Consider the following 23501-nt stretch of genomic DNA (forward strand, 5'->3'; position numbering starts at 1 on the left):
CAGAGAGTAGAGAGAGAAGTAGAGGAACAGAGAGTAGAGAGAGAGGTAGAGGGACAGAGAGTAGAGAGAGAGAGAGGTAGAGGGACAGAGAGTAGAGAGAGAGAGGTAGAGGGACAGAGAGTAGAGAGAGAGAGGTAGAGGGACAGAGAGTAGAGAGAGAGAGGTAGAGGGACAGAGAGTAGAGAGAGAGAGGTAGAGGGACAGAGAGTAGAGAGAGAGAGGTAGAGGGACAGAGAGTAGAGAGAGAGAGGTAGAGGGACAGAGAGTAGAGAGAGAGAGGTAGAGGGACAGAGAGTAGAGAGAGATGTAGAGGGACAGAGAGTAGAGAGAGAGGTAGAGGGACAGAGAGTAGAGAGAGAGGTAGAGGGACAGAGAGTAGAGAGAGAGGTAGAGGGACAGAGAGTAGAGAGAGAGGTAGAGGGACAGAGAGTAGAGAGAGAGAGGTAGAGGGACAGATAGTAGAGAGAGAGGTAGAGGGACAGAGTAGAGAGAGAGGTAGAGGAACAGAGAGTAGAGAGAGAGAGGTAGAGGGACAGAGTAGAGAGAGAGAGAGAGAGGTAGAGGGACAGAGAGTAGAGAGAGAGGTAGAGGGACAGAGTAGAGAGAGAGGTAGAGGAACAGAGAGTAGAGAGAGGTAGAGGTAGAGGAACAGAGAGTAGAGAGAGGTAGAGGGACAGAGAGTAGAGAGAGAGGTAGAGGGACAGATAGTAGAGAGAGAGAGGTAGAGGGACAGAGAGTAGAGAGAGAGGTAGAGGGACAGAGAGTAGAGAGAGAGGTAGAGGGACAGATAGTAGAGAGAGAGAGGTAGAGGAACAGAGAGTAGAGAGAGGTAGAGGTAGAGGAACAGAGAGTAGAGAGAGAGAGGTAGAGGTAGAGGGACAGAGAGTAGAGAGAGAGGTAGAGGGACAGAGAGTAGAGAGAGAGAGGTAGAGGGACAGATAGTAGAGAGAGAGAGGTAGAGGGACAGAGAGTAGAGAGAGAGAGGTAGAGGAACAGAGAGTAGAGAGAGAGAGGTAGAGGAACAGAGAGTAGAAAGAGAGGTAGAGGAACAGAGAGTAGAGAGAGAGGTAGAGGGACAGAGAGTAGAGAGAGAGGTAGAGGAACAGAGAGTAGAGAGAGAGGGGTAGAGGGACAGAGAGTAGAGAGAGCGAGAGAGGTAGAGGGACAGAGAGTAGAGAGAGAGAGAGGTAGAGGGACAGAGAGTAGAGAGAGAGAGAGGTAGAGGGACAGAGAGTAGAGAGAGAGAGAGAGTAGAGGGACAGAGAGTAGAGAGAGAGAGAGTAGAGGGACAGAGAGTAGAGAGAGAGGTAGAGGAACAGAGAGTAGAGAGAGAGGTAGAGGGACAGAGAGTAGAGAGAGAGAGGTAGAGGGACAGAGAGTAGAGAGAGAGAGGTAGAGGAACAGAGAGTAGAGAGAGAGAGGTAGAGGGACAGAGAGTAGAGAGAGAAGTAGAGGGACAGAGGGACAGAGAGTAGAGAGAGAGAGGTAGAGGGACAGAGAGTAGAGAGAGAAGTAGAGGGACAGAGAGTAGAGAGAGAAGTAGAGGAACAGAGAGTAGAGAGAGGTAGAGGGACAGAGAGTAGAGAGAGAGAGGTAGAGGGACAGAGAGTAGAGAGAGAGAGGTAGAGGGACAGAGAGTAGAGAGAGAGAGGTAGAGGGACAGAGAGTAGAGAGAGAGAGAGGTAGAGGGACAGAGAGTAGAGAGAGAGAGAGGTAGAGGGACAGAGAGTAGAGAGAGAGAGGTAGACGGACAGAGAGTAGAGAGAGAGAGGTAGAGGGACAGAGAGTAGAGAGAGAGAGGTAGAGGGACAGAGAGTAGAGAGAGAGAGGTAGAGGAACAGAGTAGAGAGAGAGAGGTAGAGGGACAGAGAGTAGAGAGAGAAGTAGAGGAACAGAGAGTAGAGAGAGAGAAGTAGAGGGACAGAGAGTAGAGAGAGAAGTAGAGGGACAGAGAGTAGAGAGAGAAGTAGAGGGACAGAGAGTAGAGAGAGAGGTAGAGGGACAGAGAGTAGAGAGAGAGAGAGGTAGAGGGACAGAGAGTAGAGAGAGAGAGGTAGAGGGACAGAGAGTAGAGAGAGGTAGAGGGACAGAGAGTAGAGAGAGAGAGGGAGAGGGACAGAGAGTAGAGAGAGAGAGGTAGAGGGACAGAGAGTAGAGAGAGAGGTAGAGGGACAGAGAGTAGAGAGAGAAGTAGAGGCACAGAGAGTAGAGAGAGAGAGGTAGAGGGACAGAGAGTAGAGAGAGAGAGAGGTAGAGGGACAGAGAGTAGAGAGAGAGAGGTAGAGGGACAGAGAGTAGAGAGAGAGAGGTAGAGGGACAGAGAGTAGAGAGAGAGAGGTCGGGGACAGAGAGTAGAGAGAGAGAGAGGTAGAGGGACAGAGAGTAGAGAGAGAGGTAGAGGGACAGAGAGTAGAGAGAGAGAGAGGTAGAGGGACAGAGAGTAAGAGAGAGAGGTAGAGGGACAGAGAGTAGAGAGAGAGAGGTAGAGGGACAGAGAGTAGAGAGAGAGGTAGAGGGACAGAGAGTAGAGAGAGAGGTAGAGGGACAGAGAGTAGAGAGAGAGGTAGAGGGACAGAGAGTAGAGAGAGAGAGGTAGAGGGACAGAGAGTAGAGAGAGAGAGGTAGAGGGACAGAGAGTAGAGAGAGAGGTAGAGGGACAGAGAGTAGAGAGAGAAGTAGAGGAACAGAGAGTAGAGAGAGAGGTAGAGGGACAGAGAGTAGAGAGAGAGGTAGAGGGACAGAGAGTAGAGAGAGAGAGGTAGAGGGACAGAGAGTAGAGAGAGAGAGGTAGAGGGACAGAGAGTAGAGAGAGAAGTAGAGGGACAGAGAGTAGAGAGAGAGGTAGAGGGACAGAGAGTAGAGAGAGAGAGAGGTAGAGGGACAGAGAGTAGAGAGAGAGAGGTAGAGGGACAGAGAGTAGAGAGAGAGAGGTAGAGGGACAGAGAGTAGAGAGAGAGAGAGGTAGAGGGACAGAGAGTAGAGAGAGAGAGAGGTAGAGGGACAGAGAGTAGAGAGAGAGGTAGAGGGACAGAGAGTAGAGAGAGAGGTAGAGGAACAGAGAGTAGAGAGAGAGGTAGAGGGACAGAGAGTAGAGAGAGAGGTAGAGGAACAGAGAGTAGAGAGAGAGGTAGAGGGATAGAGAGTAGAGAGAGAGAGGTAGAGGGACAGAGAGTAGAGAGAGAGGTAGAGGGACAGAGAGTAGAGAGAGAGGTAGAGGGACAGAGAGTAGAGAGAGAGGTAGAGGGACAGAGAGTAGAGAGAGAGGTAGAGGGACAGAGAGTAGAGAGAGAGAGGTAGAGGGACAGAGAGTAGAGAGAGAGAGGTAGAGGGACAGAGAGTAGAGAGAGAGGTAGAGGAACAGAGAGTAGAGAGAGAGAGGTAGAGGGACAGAGAGTAGAGAGAGAGGTAGAGGGACAGAGAGTAGAGAGAGAAGTAGAGGAACAGAGAGTAGAGAGAGAGAGGTAGAGGGACAGAGAGTAGAGAGAGAAGTAGAGGAACAGAGAGTAGAGAGAGAGGTAGAGGGACAGAGAGTAGAGAGAGAGAGAGGTAGAGGGACAGAGAGTAGAGAGAGAGAGGTAGAGGGACAGAGAGTAGAGAGAGAGGTAGAGGGACAGAGAGTAGAGAGAGAGAGGTAGAGGGACAGAGAGTAGAGAGAGAGAGGTAGAGGGACAGAGAGTAGAGAGAGAGGTAGAGGGACAGAGAGTAGAGAGAGAGGTAGAGGGACAGAGAGTAGAGAGAGAGAGAGGTAGAGGGACAGAGAGTAGAGAGAGAGAGGTAGAGGGACAGAGAGTGAGAGAGAGAGGTAGAGGGACAGAGAGTAGAGAGAGAGAGGTAGAGGGACAGAGAGTAGAGAGAGAGAGGTAGAGGGACAGAGAGTAGAGAGAGAGAGGTAGAGGGACAGAGAGTAGAGAGAGAGAGGTAGAGGGACAGAGAGTAGAGAGAGAGGTAGAGGGACAGAGAGTAGAGAGAGAGAGGTAGAGGGACAGAGAGTAGAGAGAGAGGTAGAGGGACAGAGAGTAGAGAGAGAGAGGTAGAGGGACAGAGAGTAGAGAGAGAGGTAGAGGGACAGAGAGTAGAGAGAGAGAGGTAGAGGGACAGATAGTAGAGAGAGAGGTAGAGGGACAGAGTAGAGAGAGAGGTAGAGGAACAGAGAGTAGAGAGAGAGAGGTAGAGGGACAGAGTAGAGAGAGAGAGAGAGAGGTAGAGGGACAGAGAGTAGAGAGAGAGGTAGAGGGACAGAGAGTAGAGAGAGAGGTAGAGGGACAGAGAGTAGAGAGAGAGAGGTAGAGGGACAGATAGTAGAGAGAGAGGTAGAGGGACAGAGTAGAGAGAGAGGTAGAGGGACAGAGAGTAGAGAGAGAGGTAGAGGGACAGAGAGTAGAGAGAGAGGTAGAGGGACAGAGAGTAGAGAGAGAGAGGTAGAGGGACAGATAGTAGAGAGAGAGGTAGAGGGACAGAGTAGAGAGAGAGGTAGAGGGACAGAGAGTAGAGAGAGAGAGGTAGAGGGACAGAGAGTAGAGAGAGAGAGGTAGAGGGACAGAGAGTAGAGGTTCCTCTCTCCCAGTTTGACTTTCTCCTTCCATTACGTTCCCCTACTCTTCTCCTTCCTCTCCCCCATTCCTTTACATCCTTCCCTCTCTCCTCTCTTCCCCCTGTTCTCCACCTGCCTGGTGGCCCCCTGATCCCAATTACTCTCTATCTGGCTGGGCGTTGGAATGGTGAACATGCTCTGCTGTGTTTGGCCTGGCTGCCTGGGGGAACGGAACCCAGACTGTTGTTTTGTGTTGTGTAGAACCACTGCTGTGTTTTGTGTGTTGGGGTAAAAGTCGGCATAGGATAGACCTCCATAGATATAAGCATGCATCTGGTAATGAATAGATCCTACAATCAACCAATAATCTACTTTTATTACAATACCACAGCACTGCACATTACCCAATATTCAACCTTTCTGAACACAAGGATCCAATCAAACGGCCTATGAAATGAGCCATGTTATATATCACAGCACAACAGCTGTTGAATGACATACGACTGTAAACAGGAGAATATCACAACATGCAGTATTACAGCAACATCTGTCTTTATTCTCTTCTTCTGTGATCCGTAAAATAAAGGTATGACATTGGTGTCCAGTAGAAAAGCAGTGTAGACCTGCATGGTGGGGGTTCAGCTCAACCAGTACCAGTACCAGAGGAAGTGTAGACCTGCATGGTGGGGGTTCAGCTCAACCAGTACCAGTACCAGAGGAAGTGTAGACCTGCATGGTGGGGGTTCAGCTCAACCAGTACCAGTACCAGAGGAAGTGTAGACCTGCATGGTGGGGGTTCAGCACAACCAGTACCAGTACCAGAGGAAGTGTAGACCTGCATGGTGGGGGTTCAGCTCAACCAGTACCAGTACCAGTACCAGAGGAAGTGTAGACCTGCATGGTGGGGGTTCAGCTCAACCAGTACCAGTACCAGAGGAAGTGTAGACCTGCATGGTGGGGGTTCAGCTCAACCAGTACCAGTACCAGTACCAGAGGAAGTGTAGACCTGCATGGTGGGGGTTCAGCTCAACCAGTACCAGTACCAGTACCAGAGGAAGTGTAGACCTGCATGGTGGGGGTTCAGCTCAACCAGTACCAGAGGAAGTGTAGACCTGCATGGTGGGGGTTCAGCTCAACCAGTACCAGTACCAGTACCAGAGGAAGTGTAGACCTGCATGGTGGGGGTTCAGCTCAACCAGTACCAGTACCAGTACCAGAGGAAGTGTAGACCTGTGTATGTGTGTTGAGTGTGTCGTGAGTGTGTGTGTGTTACCATGTTGAGAGTGTGTCCTGAGTGTGTTACCATGGTGAGTGTGTGTCCTGAGTGTGTTACCATGGTGAGTGTGTGTCCTGAGTGTGTTACCATGGTGAGTGTGTGTCCTGAGCATGTTACCATGGTGAGTGTGTAATGGGTCAAGGAAGTGACAGGACACTTTGCTGGTCTCTCAGAGTCTCCTCCTCCTCGTCTGAATGACACTCGCTGGCTCCGAGTCTGCAATATCAAAGATACCAATCAGAGAGGGTGGAACATCAAAGATAACCAATCGGAGAGAGTGTAACATCAAAAGCACCAATCAGAGTGAGCGACAGATCAAAGGGGAGGACTTCCTGGAAGCTGTTGAAACAGCCTCGGTGGTCTGCCTCGGTGGACACCACAGCCATCTTGCCATGAATGAAACATGAACTTGGTCCCAGTTCCACAATATTCATATATACTGCTCTAAGCTCCTTCATGTTCACGTTCATACGTTAGTGTGATATTCACATATTTTGAAGTGTGTGTGTAATGACAGCTTTGCACACTCTTGGCATTCTCTCAACCAGCTTCACTTGGAATGCTTTTCCAACAGTCTTGAAGGAGGTCCCACATATGCTGAGCACTTGCTGGCTTCTTTTCCTTCACTCTGCATTCCAACTCATCCCAAACCATCTCAATTGGGTTGAGGTTGGGTGATTGTGGAGGCCAGGTCATCTGATGCAGCACTCCATCACTCTCCTTGGTCAAATAGCCCTTACACAGCCTGGAGGTGTGTTGGGTCAATGACCTGTTGAAAAACAAATGATAGTCCCAGTAAGCGCAAACCAGATGGGATGGCGTATTGCTGCAGAATGCTGTGGTAGCCATGCTGGTTAAGTGTGCCTTGAAATCTAAATAAATCACAGAGAGTGTCACCAGCAAAGCACCCTCACACTATCACACCTCCTCCTCCATGCTTCACGGTGGGAACTACACATGCGGAGTTTATCCGTTCACGTACTCTGTGTCTCACAAAGACACGGCGGTTGGAACCAAAAATCTCAAATTTGGACTCAACAGACCAAAGGACAGATTTCCACCGGTAAAATGTCCATTGCTCGGGTTTCTTGGCCCAAGCAAATCTCTTCTTCTTATTGGTGTCCATAAGTAGAGGTTTCTTAGCAGCAATTCCACAATGAAGGCCTGATTCACGCAGTCTCTTCTGAACAGTTGATGTTGACGTGTCTGTAACTTGAACTCTGTGAAGCATTTGTTTGGGCTGCAATTTTTGAGGCTGGTAACTCTAATGAACTTATCCTCTGCAGCAGAGGTAACTCTGGGTCTTCCTTTCCTGTGCTGGTCCTCATGAGAGCCAGCTTCATCATAGTGCTTGATGGTTTTTCCGACAACACTTGAAGAAACTTTAAAAGCTCTTGACATTTTCTGCATTGACTGACCTTCATGTCTTAAAGTAATGATGGACTGTTGTTTCTCTTTGCTTATTTGAGTTGTTCTTGCCATAATATGGACTTGGTCTTTTACCAAATAGCGCTATCTTCTGTATACCAGCCCTGCCTTGTCACAACACAACTGATTGGCTCAAATGCAATAAGAAGGAAAGAAATTCCACACATTAACATTTAAGAAGGCACAGCTGTCAATTGAAATGCATTCCAGGTGACTACCTCATGAAGCTGGTTGAGAGAATGCCAAGAGTGTGCAAAGCAGTCATCAAGGCAAAGGGTGGCTACTTTGAAGAATCTCAAATATCAAATATATTTTGATTTGTTTAACACTTTTTGGGTTACTAGAATGATTCCATATGTGTTATTTCATAGTTTTGATTTGTTCACTATTATTAACCCTGGAATGAGTAGGTGTGGCCAAGCTTTTGACTGGTACTGTATATTAACGAATCGGCGAGGGCACTAGAACATTCTGCAGCACCCGACATCACCCTACTAGAATCTAAAGTCAAATGTCTACTGTTTGCTGATAATCTGGTGCCTCTGTCCTCAACCAAGGAGGGCCTACAGCAGAACCTAGATCTTCTGCACAGATTCTGTCAGACCTGGGCCCTGACAGTAAATTTCAGTAAGACCAAAATAATGGTGTTGCAAAAAAAGTCCAGTTGCCAGGACCACGAATACAAATTTAACACTGTTATCCTAGAGCACACAAAAAACTATACATACCTTGGCCTAAACATCAGCACCACAGGTAACTTCCACAAAGCTGTGAACAATCTGAGACACAAGGCAAGAAGGGCCTTCGGCACCATCAAAAGGAACACAAAATTCAACATACCAATTAGGATCTGGCTAAAAATACTTCAATCAGTCATAATCCAGACAGTCATAATCAGTCAAAATCCAGAAAATAGATGTTAAATTCTACAACCACCTAAAAGGAAGTGATTCCCAGAATACCTGACCACTGTTACTGACCCTAAATGAAGGAAAGCTTTGACTATGTACAGACTCAGTGAGCATAGCCTTGCTATTGAGAAAGGCCGCCGTAGGCAGACCTGGCTCTCAAGAGAAGACAGGCTATGTGCACACTGCCCACAAAATGAGGTGGAAACTGAGCTGCACTTCCTGACCTCCTGCCCAATGTATGACCATATTAGAGACACATATTTCCCTCAGATTACACAGATATACAAAGAATTTGAAAACAAATCCAATTTTGATAAACTCACGTATCAATTAGGTGAAATACCAGTGTGCCATCACAGCAGCAAGATTTGTGACCTGTTGCCTCAATAAAAGGTCAACCAGTGAAGAACAAACACAATTGTAAATACAACCAATATTTATGTTTATTTATTTTCCCTTTTGTACTTTATGAACTATTTGCACATCGTTACAACACTGTATATAGACATAATACGATATTTGTAATGTCTTTATTCTTTTGGAACTGTTGTGAGTGTAATGTTTACTGTTCATTTTTATTGTTTATTTCACTTTTGTTTATTATCTACTTCACTTGCTTTGGCAATGTTAACATATGTTTCCCATGCCAATAAAGACCCTTGAATTGAATTGAGAGACAGAGAGAGAGAAACAGAGAGAGAGACAGAGAGAGAGACAGACAGAGAGACAGAAAGAGAGAGAGAGAGAGAGAGAGAGAGAGATAGAAGAGAGAGAGACAGAAGAGAGAGAGACAGAAGAGAGAAACAGAGACAGACAGAGAGAGAGAAACAGAGAGAGAGAGAGAGAGAGAGAGATGGTGGATAACTGGGGCCCAATGGAAAGAACAGGAAAGTGTGTGTGTGGCTGAGGGCTGTTTTAGGAGAACACAGTGTAGTGTGTCTTAATCATGTTATTACATATATACTCAGCATAGAGCCTAGAGCACAAATTACAACCTCTATTCACAGACATACACACACACACTCTCACACACACACTCTCACACACACTCTGTATGCTCTCGTTGGCTGGCCCTCACTACATATTCGTCGCCAAACCCACTGGCTCCAGGTCATCTAGAAGTCTTTGCTAGGTAAAGCCCCCCCTTATCTCAGCTTGCTGGTAACCATAGCAACACCCACCCATAGCACGCGCTCCAGCAGGTATATTTTACTGGTCATCCACAAAGCCAACACTTCCTTTGGTCGTCTTTCCTTCCAGTTCTCTGCTGCCAATGACTGGAACGAATTGCAAAAATCCCTGAAGCTGGAGACTAATATCTCCCTAACTAACTTTAAAAGATCAGCTATCAGAGCAGCTTACCAATCACTGCACCTGTACACAGCCCATCTGTAAACAGCCCATCCAACTACCTCATCCCCATATTGTTATTTATCTTTTTGCTCTTTTGCACCCCAGTATCTCTACTTGCACATCATCATCTGCACATCTATCACTCCAGTGTTAATGCTAAATTGTAATTATTTAGCCTCTAGGGCCTATTTATTGCCTTAATTCCCTACTCTTCTACATTTGCACACACTGTATATAGATTTGTCTATTGTGTTAGTGACTGTACGTTTGTTTATGTGTAACTCTGTGTTGTTGTTTTTCTCGAACTGCTTTGCTTTATCTTAACCAGGTCGCAGTTGTAAATGAGAACTTGTTTTCAACTGGCCTACCTGGTTAAATAAAGGTGAAATAAAAAATTAAATAAAACACACAAACTCACACACATAAAAATATTTCTTATTCTGGAAGAACCTAAAAACATAGAAGTATCCATACACACAGACACACACACACACACACACACACAGACACACACACACACACACACAGACAGACACACACACACACACACACACACACACACACACACACACACACACAGAGACACACACACACACACACACACACACACAATAGTGGTGAGGGGAGGAGAGGCTCACGCTGATCATGCTGGCGATGCTAAAGCCTTTCTGAACGCTGACGTTCTATTACACACTTAATGTGACCAACGGAATGAGGGATAGAGAGGACAAAAGAGAGGGATTACACACTTCATCTAACAACAGGATGGAGGGAGAGAGAGAGAGAGGGATGAACACGAGCCATCCACATGCTAAGCCCTCTTCCTGACACACAAAGACAACCAACCATAGCAATTCCATCACACAAACGCTAAACAGACAACAACAACAAAACACACTCAACGAAAAAGCAACACACACATAAACACTGTTAATGCTGTTCTGTATATGAGTACACTAAAACACATAAACACTGTTAATGCTGTTCTGTATACGAGTACACTAAAACACATAAACACTGTTAATGCTGTTCTGTATACGAGTACACTAAAACACATAAACACTGTTAATGCTGTTCTGTATACGAGTACACTAAAACACATAAACACTGTTAATGCTGTTCTGTATATGAGTACACTAAAACACATAAACACTGTTAATGCTGTTCTGTATACGAGTACACTAAAACACATAAACACTGTTAATGCTGTTCTGTATATGAGTACACTAAAACACATAAACACTGTTAATGCTGTTCTGTATATGAGTACACTAAAACACATAAACACTGTTAATGCTGTTCTGTATGAGTACACTAAAACACATAAACACTGTTAATGCTGTTCTGTATATGAGTACACTAAAACACATAAACACTGTTAATGCTGTTCTGTATATGAGTACACTAAAACACATAAACACTGTTAATGCTGTTCTGTATATGAGTACACTAAAACACATAAACACTGTTAATGCTGTTCTGTATATGAGTACACTAAAACACATAAACACTGTTAATGCTGTTCTGTATACGAGTACACTAAAACACATAAACACTGTTAATGCTGTTCTGTATACGAGTACACTAAAACACATAAACACTGTTAATGCTGTTCTGTATACGAGTACACTAAAACACATAAACACTGTTAATGCTGTTCTGTATACGAGTACACTAAAACACATAAACACTGTTAATGCTGTTCTGTATACGAGTACACTAAAACACATAAACACTCTCAATGCTGTTCTGTATACGAGTACACTAAAACACATAAACACTCTCAATGCTGTTCTGTATACGAGTACACTAAAACACATAAACACTGTTAATGCTGTTCTGTATACGAGTACACTAAAACACATAAACACTGTTAATGCTGTTCTGTATACGAGTACACTAAAACACATAAACACTGTTAATGCTGTTCTGTATATGAGTACACTAAAACACATAAACACTGTTAATGCTGTTCTGTATATGAGTACACTAAAACACATAAACACTGTTAATGCTGTTCTGTATATGAGTACACTAAAACACATAAACACTGTTAATGCTGTTCTGTATATGAGTACACTAAAACACATAAACACTGTTAATGCTGTTCTGTATATGAGTACACTAAAACACATAAACACTGTTAATGCTGTTCTGTATATGAGTACACTAAAACACATAAACACTGTTAATGCTGTTCTGTATATGAGTACACTAAAACACATAAACACTGTTAATGCTGTTCTGTATACGAGTACACTAAAACACATAAACACTGTTAATGCTGTTCTGTATACGAGTACACTAAAACACATAAACACTGTTAATGCTGTTCTGTATACGAGTACACTAAAACACATAAACACTGTTAATGCTGTTCTGTATACGAGTACACTAAAACACATAAACACTCTCAATGCTGTTCTGTATACGAGTACACTAAAACACATAAACACTCTCAATGCTGTTCTGTATACGAGTACACTAAAACACATAAACACTCTCAATGCTGTTCTGTATACGAGTACACTAAAACACATAAACACTGTTAATGCTGTTCTGTATACGAGTACACTAAAACACATAAACACTGTTAATGCTGTTCTGTATACGAGTACACTAAAACACATAAACACTGTTAATGCTGTTCTGTATATGAGTACACTAAAACACATAAACACTGTTAATGCTGTTCTGTATATGAGTACACTAAAACACATAAACACTGTTAATGCTGTTCTGTATATGAGTACACTAAAACACATAAACACTGTTAATGCTGTTCTGTATATGAGTACACTAAAACACATAAACACTGTTAATGCTGTTCTGTATATGAGTACACTAAAACACATAAACACTGTTAATGCTGTTCTGTATATGAGTACACTAAAACACATAAACACTGTTAATGCTGTTCTGTATATGAGTACACTAAAACACATAAACACTGTTAATGCTGTTCTGTATATGAGTACACTAAAACACATAAACACTGTTAATGCTGTTCTGTATATGAGTACACTAAAACACATAAACACTGTTAATGCTGTTCTGTATATGAGTACACTAAAACACATAAACACTGTTAATGCTGTTCTGTATATGAGTACACTAAAACACATAAACACTGTTAATGCTGTTCTGTATATGAGTACACTAAAACACATAAACACTGTTAATGCTGTTCTGTATATGAGTACACTAAAACACATAAACACTGTTAATGCTGTTCTGTATACGAGTACACTAAAACACATAAACACTGTTAATGCTGTTCTGTATACGAGTACACTAAAACACATAAACACTGTTAATGCTGTTCTGTATACGAGTACACTAAAACACATAAACACTGTTAATGCTGTTCTGTATACGAGTACACTAAAACACATAAACACTGTTAATGCTGTTCTGTATACGAGTACACTAAAACACATAAACACTGTTAATGCTGTTCTGTATACGAGTACACTAAAACACATAAACACTGTTAATGCTGTTCTGTATACGAGTACACTAAAACACATAAACACTCTCAATGCTGTTCTGTATACGAGTACACTAAAACACATAAACACTCTCAATGCTGTTCTGTATACGAGTACACTAAAACACATAAACACTGTTAATGCTGTTCTGTATACGAGTACACTAAAACACATAAACACTGTTAATGCTGTTCTGTATACGAGTACACTAAAACACATAAACACTGTTAATGCTGTTCTGTATATGAGTACACTAAAACACATAAACACTGTTAATGCTGTTCTGTATATGAGTACACTAAAACACATAAACACTGTTAATGCTGTTCTGTATATGAGTACACTAAAACACATAAACACTGTTAATGCTGTTCTGTATATGAGTACACTAAAACACATAAACACTGTTAATGCTGTTCTGTATATGAGTACACTAAAACACATAAACACTGTTAATGCTGTTCTGTATATGAGTACACTAAAACACATAAACACTGTTAATGCTGTTCTGTATATGAGTACACTAAAACACATAAACACTGTTAATGCTGTTCTGTATATGAGTACACTAAAACACATAAACACTGTTAATGCTGTTCTGTATATGAGTACACTAAAACACATAAACACTGTTAATGCTGTTCTGTATATGAGTACACTAAAACACATAAACACTGTTAATGCTGTTCTGTATATGAGTACACTAAAACACATAAACACTGTTAATGCTGTTCTGTATATGAGTACACTAAAACACATAAACACTGTTAATGCTGTTCTGTATATGAGTACACTAAAACACATAAACACTGTTAATGCTGTTCTGTATATGAGTACACTAAAACACATAAACACTGTTAATGCTGTTCTGTATATGAGTACACTAAAACACATAAACACTGTTAATGCTGTTCTGTATATGAGTACACTAAAACACATAAACACTGTTAATGCTGTTCTGTATATGAGTACACTAAAACACATAAACACTGTTAATGCTGTTCTGTATATGAGTACACTAAAACACATAAACACTGTTAATGCTGTTCTGTATATGAGTACACTAAAACACATAAACACTGTTAATGCTGTTCTGTATATGAGTACACTAAAACACATAAACACTGTTAATGCTGTTCTGTATATGAGTACACTAAAACACATAAACACTGTTAATGCTGTTCTGTATATGAGTACACTAAAACACATAAACACTGTTAATGCTGTTCTGTATATGAGTACACTAAAACACATAAACACTGTTAATGCTGTTCTGTATATGAGTACACTAAAACACATAAACACTGTTAATGCTGTTCTGTATATGAGTACACTAAAACACATAAACACTGTTAATGCTGTTCTGTATATGAGTACACTAAAACACATAAACACTGTTAATGCTGTTCTGTATATGAGTACACTAAAACACATAAACACTGTTAATGCTGTTCTGTATATGAGTACACTAAAACACATAAACACTGTTAATGCTGTTCTGTATATGAGTACACTAAAACACATAAACACTGTTAATGCTGTTCTGTATACGAGTACACTAAAACACATAAACACTGTTAATGCTGTTCTGTATACGAGTACACTAAAACACATAAACACTGTTAATGCTGTTCTGTATACGAGTACACTAAAACACATAAACACTGTTAATGCTGTTCTGTATACGAGTACACTAAAACACATAAACACTGTTAATGCTGTTCTGTATACGAGTACACTAAAACACATAAACACTCTCAATGCTGTTCTGTATACGAGTACACTAAAACACATAAACACTCTCAATGCTGTTCTGTATACGAGTACACTAAAACACATAAACACTGTTAATGCTGTTCTGTATACGAGTACACTAAAACACATAAACACTGTTAATGCTGTTCTGTATACGAGTACACTAAAACACATAAACACTGTTAATGCTGTTCTGTATACGAGTACACTAAAACACATAAACACTGTTAATGCTGTTCTGTATATGAGTACACTAAAACACATAAACACTGTTAATGCTGTTCTGTATATGAGTACACTAAAACACATAAACACTGTTAATGCTGTTCTGTATATGAGTACACTAAAACACATAAACACTGTTAATGCTGTTCTGTATATGAGTACACTAAAACACATAAACACTGTTAATGCTGTTCTGTATATGAGTACACTAAAACACATAAACACTGTTAATGCTGTTCTGTATATGAGTACACTAAAACACATAAACACTGTTAATGCTGTTCTGTATATGAGTACACTAAAACACATAAACACTGTTAATGCTGTTCTGTATATGAGTACACTAAAACACATAAACACTGTTAATGCTGTTCTGTATATGAGTACACTAAAACACATAAACACTGTTAATGCTGTTCTGTATATGAGTACACTAAAACACATAAACACTGTTAATGCTGTTCTGTATATGAGTACACTAAAACACATAAACACTGTTAATGCTGTTCTGTATATGAGTACACTAAAACACATAAACACTGTTAATGCTGTTCTGTATATGAGTACACTAAAACACATAAACACTGTTAATGCTGTTCTGTATATGAGTACACTAAAACACATAAACACTGTTAATGCTGTTCTGTATACGAGTACACTAAAACACATAAACACTGTTAATGCTGTTCTGTATACGAGTACACTAAAACACATAAACACTGTTAATGCTGTTCTGTATACGAGTACACTAAAACACATAAACACTGTTAATGCTGTTCTGTATACGAGTACACTAAAACACATAAACACTGTTAATGCTGTTCTGTATACGAGTACACTAAAACACATAAACACTCTCAATGCTGTTCTGTATACGAGTACACTAAAACACATAAACACTCTCAATGCTGTTCTGTATACGAGTACACTAAAACACATAAACACTGTTAATGCTGTTCTGTATATGAGTACACTAAAACACATAAACACTGTTAATGCTGTTCTGTATATGAGTACACTAAAACACATAAACACTGTTAATGCTGTTCTGTATATGAGTACACTAAAACACATAAACACTGTTAATGCTGTTCTGTATATGAGTACACTAAAACACATAAACACTGTTAATGCTGTTCTGTATATGAGTACACTAAAACACATAAACACTGTTAATGCTGTTCTGTATATGAGTACACTAAAACACATAAACACTGTTAATGCTGTTCTGTATATGAGTACACTAAAACACATAAACACTGTTAATGCTGTTCTGTATATGAGTACACTAAAACACATAAACACTGTTAATGCTGTTCTGTATATGAGTACACTAAAACACATAAACACTGTTAATGCTGTTCTGTATATGAGTACACTAAAACACATAAACACTGTTAATGCTGTTCTGTATATGAGTACACTAAAACACATAAACACTGTTAATGCTGTTCTGTATACGAGTACACTAAAACACATAAACACTGTTAATGCTGTTCTGTATACGAGTACACTAAAACACATAAACACTGTTAATGCTGTTCTGTATACGAGTACACTAAAACACATAAACACTCTCAATGCTGTTCTGTATACGAGTACACTAAAACACATAAACACTCTCAATGCTGTTCTGTATACGAGTACACTAAAACACATAAACACTCTCAATGCTGTTCTGTATACGAGTACACTAAAACACATAAACACTCTCAATGCTGTTCTGTATACGAGTACACTAAAACACATAAACACTGTTAATGCTGTTCTGTATACGAGTACACTAAAACACATAAACACTCTCAATGCTGTTCTGTATACGAGTACACTAAAACACATAAACACTCTCAATGCTGTTCTGTATACGAGTACACTAAAACACATAAACACTGTTAATGCTGTTCTGTATATGAGTACACTAAAACACATAAACACTGTTAATGCTGTTCTGTATATGAGTACACTAAAACACATAAACACTGTTAATGCTGTTCTGTATATGAGTACACTAAAACACATAAACACTGTTAATGCTGTTCTGTATACGAGTACACTAAAACACATAAACACTGTTAATGCTGTTCTGTATACGAGTACACTAAAACACATAAACACTGTTAATGCTGTTCTGTATACGAGTACACTAAAACACATAAACACTGTTAATGCTGTTCTGTATACGAGTACACTAAAACACATAAACACTGTTAATGCTGTTCTGTATACGAGTACACTAAAACACATAAACACTGTTAATGCTGTTCTGTATACGAGTACACTAAAACACATAAACACTCTCAATGCTGTTCTGTATACGAGTACACTAAAACACATAAACACTCTCAATGCTGTTCTGTATACGAGTACACTAAAACACATAAACACTGTTAATGCTGTTCTGTATACGAGTACACTAAAACACATAAACACTGTTAATGCTGTTCTGTATATGAGTACACTAAAACACATAAACACTGTTAATGCTGTTCTGTATATGAGTACACTAAAACACATAAACACTGTTAATGCTGTTCTGTATATGAGTACACTAAAACACATAAACACTGTTAATGCTGTTCTGTATATGAGTACACTAAAACACATAAACACTGTTAATGCTGTTCTGTATATGAGTACACTAAAACACATAAACACTGTTAATGCTGTTCTGTATATGAGTACACTAAAACACATAAACACTGTTAATGCTGTTCTGTATATGAGTACACTAAAACACATAAACACTGTTAATGCTGTTCTGTATATGAGTACACTAAAACACATAAACACTGTTAATGCTGTTCTGTATATGAGTACACTAAAACACATAAACACTGTTAATGCTGTTCTGTATATGAGTACACTAAAACACATAAACACTGTTAATGCTGTTCTGTATATGAGTACACTAAAACACATAAACACTGTTAATGCTGTTCTGTATATGAGTACACTAAAACACATAAACACTGTTAATGCTGTTCTGTATATGAGTACACTAAAACACATAAACACTGTTAATGCTGTTCTGTATATGAGTACACTAAAACACATAAACACTGTTAATGCTGTTCTGTATATGAGTACACTAAAACACATAAACACTGTTAATGCTGTTCTGTATATGAGTACACTAAAACACATAAACACTGTTAATGCTGTTCTGTATATGAGTACACTAAAACACATAAACACTGTTAATGCTGTTCTGTATATGAGTACACTAAAACACATAAACACTGTTAATGCTGTTCTGTATATGAGTACACTAAAACACATAAACACTGTTAATGCTGTTCTGTATATGAGTACACTAAAACACATAAACACTGTTAATGCTGTTCTGTATATGAGTACACTAAAACACATAAACACTGTTAATGCTGTTCTGTATATGAGTACACTAAAACACATAAACACTGTTAATGCTGTTCTGTATATGAGTACACTAAAACACATAAACACTGTTAATGCTGTTCTGTATATGAGTACACTAAAACACATAAACACTGTTAATGCTGTTCTGTATATGAGTACACTAAAACACATAAACACTGTTAATGCTGTTCTGTATATGAGTACACTAAAACACATAAACACTGTTAATGCTGTTCTGTATATGAGTACACTAAAACACATAAACACTGTTAATGCTGTTCTGTATATGAGTACACTAAAACACATAAACACTGTTAATGCTGTTCTGTATATGAGTACACTAAAACACATAAACACTGTTAATGCTGTTCTGTATATGAGTACACTAAAACACATAAACACTGTTAATGCTGTTCTGTATATGAGTACACTAAAACACATAAACACTGTTAATGCTGTTCTGTATACGAGTACACTAAAACACATAAACACTGTTAATGCTGTTCTGTATACGAGTACACTAAAACACATAAACACTGTTAATGCTGTTCTGTATACGAGTACACTAAAACACATAAACACTGTTAATGCTGTTCTGTATACGAGTACACTAAAACACATAAACACTGTTAATGCTGTTCTGTATACGAGTACACTAAAACACATAAACACTGTTAATGCTGTTCTGTATACGAGTACACTAAAACACATAAACACTGTTAATGCTGTTCTGTATACGAGTACACTAAAACACATAAACACTGTCAATGCTGTTCTGTATACGAGTACACTAAAACACATAAACACTCTCAATGCTGTTCTGTATACGAGTACACTAAAACACATAAACACTGTCAATGCTGTTCTGTATACGAGTACACTAAAACACATAAACACTGTTAATGCTGTTCTGTATACGAGTACACTAAAACACATAAACACTGTTAATGCTGTTCTGTATACGAGTACACTAAAACACATAAACACTGTTAATGCTGTTCTGTATATGAGTACACTAAAACACATAAACACTGTTAATGCTGTTCTGTATATGAGTACACTAAAACACATAAACACTGTTAATGCTGTTCTGTATATGAGTACACTAAAACACATAAACACTGTTAATGCTGTTCTGTATATGAGTACACTAAAACACATAAACACTGTTAATGCTGTTCTGTATATGAGTACACTAAAACACATAAACACTGTTAATGCTGTTCTGTATATGAGTACACTAAAACACATAAACACTGTTAATGCTGTTCTGTATATGAGTACACTAAAACACATAAACACTGTTAATGCTGTTCTGTATATGAGTACACTAAAACACATAAACACTGTTAATGCTGTTCTGTATATGAGTACACTAAAACACATAAACACTGTTAATGCTGTTCTGTATATGAGTACACTAAAACACATAAACACTGTTAATGCTGTTCTGTATATGAGTACACTAAAACACATAAACACTGTTAATGCTGTTCTGTATATGAGTACACTAAAACACATAAACACTGTTAATGCTGTTCTGTATATGAGTACACTAAAACACATAAACACTGTTAATGCTGTTCTGTATATGAGTACACTAAAACACATAAACACTGTTAATGCTGTTCTGTATATGAGTACACTAAAACACATAAACACTGTTAATGCTGTTCTGTATATGAGTACACTAAAACACATAAACACTGTTAATGCTGTTCTGTATATGAGTACACTAAAACACATAAACACTGTTAATGCTGTTCTGTATATGAGTACACTAAAACACATAAACACTGTTAATGCTGTTCTGTATATGAGTACACTAAAACACATAAACACTGTTAATGCTGTTCTGTATATGAGTACACTAAAACACATAAACACTGTTAATGCTGTTCTGTATATGAGTACACTAAAACACATAAACACTGTTAATGCTGTTCTGTATACGAGTACACTAAAACACATAAACACTGTTAATGCTGTTCTGTATACGAGTACACTAAAACACATAAACACTGTTAATGCTGTTCTGTATACGAGTACACTAAAACACATAAACACTGTTAATGCTGTTCTGTATACGAGTACACTAAAACACATAAACACTGTTAATGCTGTTCTGTATACGAGTACACTAAAACACATAAACACTGTTAATGCTGTTCTGTATACGAGTACACTAAAACACATAAACACTGTCAATGCTGTTCTGTATACGAGTACACTAAAACACATAAACACTCTCAATGCTGTTCTGTATCACGAGTACACTAAAACACATAAACACTGTTAATGCTGTTCTGTATACGAGTACACTAAAACACATAAACACTGTTAATGCTGTTCTGTATACGAGTACACTAAAACACATAAACACTGTTAATGCTGTTCTGTATATGAGTACACTAAAACACATAAACACTGTTAATGCTGTTCTGTATATGAGTACACTAAAACACATAAACACTGTTAATGCTGTTCTGTATATGAGTACACTAAAACACATAAACACTGTTAATGCTGTTCTGTATATGAGTACACTAAAACACATAAACACTGTTAATGCTGTTCTGTATATGAGTACACTAAAACACATAAACACTGTTAATGCTGTTCTGTATATGAGTACACTAAAACACATAAACACTGTTAATGCTGTTCTGTATATGAGTACACTAAAACACATAAACACTGTTAATGCTGTTCTGTATATGAGTACACTAAAACACATAAACACTGTTAATGCTGTTCTGTATATGAGTACACTAAAACACATAAACACTGTTAATGCTGTTCTGTATATGAGTACACTAAAACACATAAACACTGTTAATGCTGTTCTGTATATGAGTACACTAAAACACATAAACACTGTTAATGCTGTTCTGTATATGAGTACACTAAAACACATAAACACTGTTAATGCTGTTCTGTATATGAGTACACTAAAACACATAAACACTGTTAATGCTGTTCTGTATATGAGTACACTAAAACACATAAACACTGTTAATGCTGTTCTGTATATGAGTACACTAAAACACATAAACACTGTTAATGCTGTTCTGTATATGAGTACACTAAAACACATAAACACTGTTAATGCTGTTCTGTATACGAGTACACTAAAACACATAAACACTGTTAATGCTGTTCTGTATACGAGTACACTAAAACACATAAACACTGTTAATGCTGTTCTGTATACGAGTACACTAAAACACATAAACACTGTTAATGCTGTTCTGTATACGAGTACACTAAAACACATAAACACTCTCAATGCTGTTCTGTATACGAGTACACTAAAACACATAAACACTCTCAATGCTGTTCTGTATACGAGTACACTAAAACACATAAACACTGTCAATGCTGTTCTGTATATGAGTACACTAAAACACATAAACACTGTTAATGCTGTTCTGTATATGAGTACACTAAAACACATAAACACTGTTAATGCTGTTCTGTATATGAGTACACTAAAACACATAAACACTGTTAATGCTGTTCTGTATATGAGTACACTAAAACACATAAACACTGTTAATGCTGTTCTGTATATGAGTACACTAAAACACATAAACACTGTTAATGCTGTTCTGTATATGAGTACACTAAAACACATAAACACTGTTAATGCTGTTCTGTATATGAGTACACTAAAACACATAAACACTGTTAATGCTGTTCTGTATATGAGTACACTAAAACACATAAACACTGTTAATGCTGTTCTGTATATGAGTACACTAAAACACATAAACACTGTTAATGCTGTTCTGTATATGAGTACACTAAAACACATAAACACTGTTAATGCTGTTCTGTATATGAGTACACTAAAACACATAAACACTGTTAATGCTGTTCTGTATATGAGTACACTAAAACACATAAACACTGTTAATGCTGTTCTGTATATGAGTACACTAAAACACATAAACACTGTTAATGCTGTTCTGTATACGAGTACACTAAAACACATAAACACTGTTAATGCTGTTCTGTATACGAGTACACTAAAACACATAAACACTGTTAATGCTGTTCTGTATACGAGTACACTAAAACACATAAACACTCTCAATGCTGTTCTGTATACGAGTACACTAAAACACATAAACACTCTCAATGCTGTTCTGTATACGAGTACACTAAAACACATAAACACTGTTAATGCTGTTCTGTATACGAGTACACTAAAACACATAAACACTGTTAATGCTGTTCTGTATACGAGTACACTAAAACACATAAACACTGTTAATGCTGTTCTGTATACGAGTACACTAAAACACATAAACACTGTTAATGCTGTTCTGTATACGAGTACACTAAAACACATAAACACTGTTAATGCTGTTCTGTATATGAGTACACTAAAACACATAAACACTGTTAATGCTGTTCTGTATATGAGTACACTAAAACACATAAACACTGTTAATGCTGTTCTGTATATGAGTACACTAAAACACATAAACACTGTTAATGCTGTTCTGTATATGAGTACACTAAAACACATAAACACTGTTAATGCTGTTCTGTATATGAGTACACTAAAACACATAAACACTGTTAATGCTGTTCTGTATATGAGTACACTAAAACACATAAACACTGTTAATGCTGTTCTGTATATGAGTACACTAAAACACATAAACACTGTTAATGCTGTTCTGTATATGAGTACACTAAAACACATAAACACTGTTAATGCTGTTCTGTATATGAGTACACTAAAACACATAAACACTGTTAATGCTGTTCTGTATATGAGTACACTAAAACACATAAACACTGTTAATGCTGTTCTGTATATGAGTACACTAAAACACATAAACACTGTTAATGCTGTTCTGTATATGAGTACACTAAAACACATAAACACTGTTAATGCTGTTCTGTATATGAGTACACTAAAACACATAAACACTGTTAATGCTGTTCTGTATATGAGTACACTAAAGCACTGGGTTGATGACTCAGTGGTCAGACAGCAGAATATGGCTTTAAGAGAAGGAATGTACAGACTGACCTATGTTTTGATCTTGGCCATAAACATGCTGCTCACAGGCCCATGAACAAACACACACACACACACACACACACACACACACACACACACACACACACACACA

General features: G+C 38.9%; 1 protein-coding gene across 5 annotated transcripts in view; it reads right to left on the minus strand.

The window, feature by feature from the left end:
- Positions 1–4889: 4889 nt before the first annotated feature.
- LOC106609394 (uncharacterized) overlaps positions 4890–23501 on the minus strand; it is a 47632-nt gene continuing 29020 nt past the window's right edge. The window contains exons 8-9 of one of the 5 annotated variants that reach the window (XR_006771239.1): positions 5703–6023; positions 4890–5596 (exon numbers count right to left, since the gene is read on the minus strand). Coding sequence is in view for 1 of the 5 variants with exons in the window: in XM_045724818.1 (XP_045580774.1) it covers positions 5945–6023 (79 nt within the window). In the remaining 4 variants the exon portion in view is untranslated. Of the gene's footprint in view, positions 6024–23501 lie in introns of all 5 variants that reach the window. The other 4 variants (XR_006771238.1, XR_006771237.1, XR_006771236.1 and 1 more) reach the window with 4 other exon arrangements.

The sequence above is a fragment of the Salmo salar genome, chromosome ssa09, assembly GCF_905237065.1.
Source record: "Salmo salar chromosome ssa09, Ssal_v3.1, whole genome shotgun sequence".
NCBI classification, from domain to species: Eukaryota; Metazoa; Chordata; class Actinopteri; order Salmoniformes; family Salmonidae; genus Salmo; species Salmo salar.